Below are 5,674 nucleotides of genomic sequence, written 5' to 3'. Positions count from 1 at the left end.
TCCTGACGTTGTCAGGACCCACTAGGCTTCCGTCTATGGCATAGCCGGACGCCATTGTTTGGTGTCCGGTTGCCATAGTCACCATCGCCGGCCGCTATCGCGTAGCAGGCCGGCGATGGCAGCTTAACCCCTAAAAAGCCGCGATCTCTATAGAACGCGGCTTTTAAGGGGTTAATCAGCGGGGACACAGCGATCGGTCCCCGCTGTAGGAGCTGTGACAGCTGCTGAACAAGACAGCAGCTGTCACAGCTCCTGTATGTGTCGGGAGGACGGCCGAAACGGCCGTTACTCCCGAGACGTACTATTACGGCATGGAGCGCGAACGATACAGCTGCCATGACGTAATAGTACGTCAAGGAGCGGGAAGGGGTTAAACCGGACATGGTGCCTAAAACATATTCTAATAAAAATAAGTCCCCAAAATCCAAAAGATACAGCTTTGCTTCTGAGGCCTGTGCTTCAGCTCATTAGCACACTAGGACCACCATTTGGCATATTTCTAAAAACTGCAGAGTCTGGGCAATAAATATTGAGTTGCGTTTCTCTGGTAAAACCTTCTAGGTTACAGAGAAAAATTGATTAAATATGAATTTCTGCAAAAAATATTAAATTTGTAAATTTCACCTCTACTTTGCTTTAATTCTTGTGAAACACAAAGGATTAATAAACTTTCTAAATGCTGTTTTGAATACTTTGAGGGGTTCACTTTTTAAAATGGGGTGATTTATGGGGTGTGTGTATTGTATGCGCCTCTCAAAGCCACTTTACAACTGAACTGGTCCCTGTAAAAATAGCGTTTTGAAATTTTCTTGAAAGTTCTAAGCCTTGTAACGTCCTAGAAAAATCAAAAGATATTCAAAAAACCATGCAAACATAAAGTAGACATATGGAAAATGTTAATTAGCAACTATTTTGTGTGGTATTTCTATCTTTTTTTAGAAGCAGATACATAAAAATTTTGAAAATGCTAATTTTTGCTATTTTTTCTGATAAATTTTGGTGTTTTTCACAATTAAATACTGACCAAATTTTACCACTAACTTAATGTACAATGTGTCACGAGAAAAAAAAATTCAGAATCGCTTGGATAGGTAAAAGCATTCCAAAGTTATTACCGCGTAAATTGACACGTCAGATTGGAAAAATAAAAGCTCTGTCAGGAAGGTCAAAAGTGTCTGCAGCGGGAAGGGATTTATTACGAAAAAGATTTTAAGCACAAATTTTATACTACTATAATGAAATGAACAAGTAGCCTTAATTAATGGGCTATACGAGTTACGTGGGGTATGATATTATTGGTTGAAAGTTTGAACTTATGTAGGTTGTACAGGGTCACTTGTCACTCTAGTTAGTACACCGCCTGATCCCTCTCACTCACTTTTGATGCAGTGCTCCTGTCTTTAACTGTTACCCACAACATGACAACAAGAACAGGTGCACTGCTTAGGATGGTGCCTTTGCCCCAACCTCCATAACTGTCCACCAACCCCACCTTTCTTGCCTTTCGGAGTGAACACATGCTTAGTCTAAATGGAGCAACCATTCAAAAAATGACTTGCTGAGGTGTCAGTGGATCAAGTGGAGTTGCTTTTTACCAACAGGTGCTCCTTGCCTGCAGTGCATAAAAGTGATGGGAACCCGGGGGATGGTGCTGCTCATGAGGACAGAGGCACAGGCTATAGGCGTAGACTACAGGACCATGAAGTGTGTGAGTGTTAGCATTGGGCAACCTGTAGACTGCAGTAGTGGTTTACTCTCTGATGCTGAAGATCTCGAGAGTGCAAGTGACAGCTCTGAAAAATCTCTTGGAGGAGATGATGGGGGTTACAGTAGCCCATCTGGGGACAGTAGGGGCAAAAGAAAAAGGAAGAGTAAATTGTCTGGAGTCAGCAAGCAAAGACAAGCTGCCAATGCACGGGAGAGAGACAGAACACATAGTGTGAATACAGCCTTCACTGCCCTAAGGACATTAATCCCCACAGAGCCTGCAGACCGCAAGCTGTCCAAAATAGAAACCCTGAGGCTGGCTTCTAGTTACATCTCTCATCTAGCCAACATACTGCTGCTGGGAGAGGACTGCATGGATGGACAGCCATGTCTACAGTACAGAGCTTCTGTGACCAGTACAGCGCCCAAACCCATCTGCACTTTTTGTCTCAGCAATCAGAGGAAAATAGTAAGTAGAAGCCAAATAGAGTTTAGATTTTTAAAATGTAAACAGTACACTCATTGTGTGTGTGTGTGTGTGTGTGTATATATATATATATATATATATATATATATATATATATATATATATATACACAAGTTTTTTTTTATAAAGCTCTCACCATATAATTTCCATTCATCCTTTCAGACAAACGTCCTGGATCATAGTTTGTTCCATTATGTTTGATGTAATAAGAGTATAACTGATCTGATGAAATAAGAACAAAACACATTTTAAAAAAAAGTAAAACCAGAAAGTATGTACTTCGTTCTATTCACAGAATATTGTCAGGACAGGAACCTAATTGCTACTATTTTTGCAGCGTATGAGTATATAGTCCTATTATGCATGTATATGACAGCTGAGTAGATGTGGTCTATAAATAGTTACTATGATGCTTGCAACATGGTAATACAGCAATGCATTTTGCTTAGTAGTATTGTTGATGAACATGGTTTCTTTAGATTTGTTTATAGAACAGGAAATCTAAATAGATTTTCCTGGGCTGTGCTTATATCTAATTGGGGTCTGACATCTTTTACTATACTGTACTATAACCTTTTACAGTGAAAAACATTTTAATGTGGGATTTTCCTTGCTATAGACTAGTGTGCAGGTTATTACACTACTGTAGTTTACCAAGTATTTATATAGCATCAACATATTCCACAGCATTATACAGAGGTGAGAATGTTCTGTTAAAATACAATAGGGTATATCTACGTGAACCAAATTTATTAACAGTTTGAAACTTTTTGCACCTTGCTTGACATGTGGTGTGGTCGAATATAAAAAAAGGGTTGATTTATCAAAATGGGGGCGTGCATAAAAATGCACGGCTATGCGCCAAAAATGCACCAAAATTTTGGTACAAAAAACTGGCATAAGCGAAGCCAACAAAGTGGCATAAGGAAAAGGAAAGCGTCTAATATATAGTTATATGCGCCAAATTGATCATACAGCATAAACCACTGTGATAAATTTGGCACATCTTCTGACTGCCTGGTCTAAGTTTACGCTAAATCTTAGACAGTATTAGTAAATCTGTCCCAATGTGGCTGGGTGTATAGAAAGTTGAAGAGCTTTCCAAACAGACAAACATAATATTATGCATGTATTTTTAAATGATAGAATTTCATCCCTTAACGATTACAAACTAGTATCTAAATCATTTCTCAAGTGTTTGTTTTGTAGTAATGTCCACAGTCTGCAGAATGTGACCTTATGAAGTACGTCTTCTAATCTAGTCTCTGTGTTTTCTTTACAGCACAGGGAAGGGGAGAAGCACTTGTCTATTTAAGGTGTATGTGGACATTTACTCAGACGAGCAGCTTGCACAATACTTGCACTGAATATAGACCTGTTCTAAATATATCCACTTGATACTCTATGTTTACATGGAATTTTTGTACTGCAGCATACGTATTTTTATTTGTAAACAACAGAAGTGAAAAATCATCATGAAGTGCACTTTATTTTACACTGGATCACCTTTTTTTTTAAGATAATTTGCAGTTGAAATTTAACTCAGAATGGAAAGTTGCACCTGGTGTTGTTGCTATTTTTTGCGCAAGAAACGTTAAACCTAAGCACGATACTGATGGTGGTTAAACCAACGACACATGATGTAACATGATCCTTGACACGCAATGCTTCCATCAGAGTGTGTTGTCATAACACACTTTCACCTGTGCTTCTAGCCCTAATGCTTTTAGTATGTGCAGGTTAAATCCGGCTCAAGATATATTAACTAGAAGCCTTTATTAGTTCTGTAAGTCATGTTCTAACTACATTGCAACATATGATTTTATCACAATAAGCAGTTTGGGTAACTATGACTATCACAGAACACATGGGTGAGCGAAGAGTTCCACAGATGTAATGATCGTCCAATTGATAAAAGCAGAAGTAACAATCATTACACCAATGGTACTAAAATAATTAATAATGGTTCATTAAAATCCTATCCGTTTTTATTGTACGGTTTTTAAAATTTTGACCGATCATAACATGCAATGTCAAAAATGTTATGCAATGATAAAATATATTATCTAACACATCATGCTTTAAACTAAATATATTAGTTACCCCATTCTGAATCAAAACCTAAAAATTTAGGTTTTCAATTATATTTAGAATTCTAAATCTAAAGCCATTTTGTTAAACAAGTCCTGATCTGGGTTTAATAAATTCTTAGAATATTTTACTGGAGTGAGTACTGCTATGCAGTAATATGACATTTTCTTCCTTATGAGTGAAGACACGTTACCTACAGTACTTACAGTGGGTAAAGCCATTTCACAGGTTAAATAATATTTGTGAGAATGTAAACTATAGCCTAGGGAATCAGTAAACATCATATTACAAATGATGTTCAGTGGAGTGCCCCTATAAAGAGTGGGTCCTGCTTTGAAGCTACTTGGCCATCCTTGTAGTACACAGAGCTGCCAAGAGCACCAAGCTTCATTTGCCCTTCAGTAAAACTAATCCTTGCCAGCAGTTTCCTTCTGACATAGCACCTGATCATAGGGGGTCCCAGTATTGGGACCCCTGTGATCAGCTAAAGATGGGAGGTCTGAGTTAACTAAGAGGTTGTCCAAAATGCTAACCCCTTTAAAACAGTTAAATCTATTTGTCAATCTTTTTAATGAAGAACAGTCAGTCTTCTGAATGTCTGGTGTTAAAAAGGAAGATGTGAGACCTAGCCAACCTTTCTAAAATATATTATGTTCATACAAATATTGCAATATATGGCAAACCAATTATGGTACATACAAAGACTGTTTATGAACAATAAGGGGTTATTCAATTAATAGTAATAAGCCTAGTGAGTATTTGCTTGTCTACCAAACACAAAATGAATAGTAAAATGAACAGGCAGATAGTCAGTCAGCACTTATTTAGCTATATATGTTTGATAAATAGGATTGTGGGACATAGCATGACAGTAATTAGAGCACTGCAGGATAGGGTTAACATTACTGATCATTTAAAGGGGAACGGTCACTATGATATTGCGATTTACAATAACCGCAGAAGTGTACACTTTGTTATTTTTAGGTCACTATCCTCAGTAGCATTACATAAGAACTGTACCTATAATATATATGAAAACCCACAGGGGATTCCTAGGTAATGACAATGGCAAGCCTAGTTCACATTTGCGAAATAGGTTTAATCGCACATAAGGACAGGTCCACTTTACCACATGAAAAATCGGATTACCTCAAAAATTGTGTGTGATTGTGTAAATCATTTAATATACTGTTTTTAAAGAAGCATTGTATATTTGGTATGTTGTTCATAAACGCTATATATCTCATGCATATTATCCTCTGTACTGTACATACTTGGTGTACTTCATGTAAAGCCAGTGCTACGGATAGTAATTAACTGTCTTTTACATCATCTCTGTTCTTTTCGTTTTTTAGTTCTTTTGGTCAGTGATTCCACCAGGTATACTCT

At 37.5% G+C, this 5,674-nt stretch overlaps 1 protein-coding gene across 1 annotated transcript; it reads left to right on the top strand.

Annotated features, from left to right (window-relative positions):
* The first annotated feature begins 1,630 nt into the window (after window positions 1-1,630).
* Window positions 1,631-4,248, top strand: LOC142742652 (transcription factor 15-like). Its single transcript, XM_075852638.1, has 2 exons — window positions 1,631-2,176; window positions 3,477-4,248. The coding sequence occupies exons 1-2, from the start codon at window positions 1,631-1,633 to the stop codon at window positions 3,507-3,509; spliced, it is 579 nt and encodes a 192-aa protein (XP_075708753.1). The 3' UTR covers window positions 3,510-4,248.
* The last annotated feature ends 1,426 nt before the right edge of the window (window positions 4,249-5,674 follow it).

This window comes from Rhinoderma darwinii, chromosome 2, assembly GCF_050947455.1.
Source record: "Rhinoderma darwinii isolate aRhiDar2 chromosome 2, aRhiDar2.hap1, whole genome shotgun sequence".
Taxonomy (NCBI): domain Eukaryota; kingdom Metazoa; phylum Chordata; class Amphibia; order Anura; family Rhinodermatidae; genus Rhinoderma; species Rhinoderma darwinii.
Note: the sequence above shows the minus strand (reverse complement) of the source record. Positions and strands in the feature narration are given on the sequence as shown.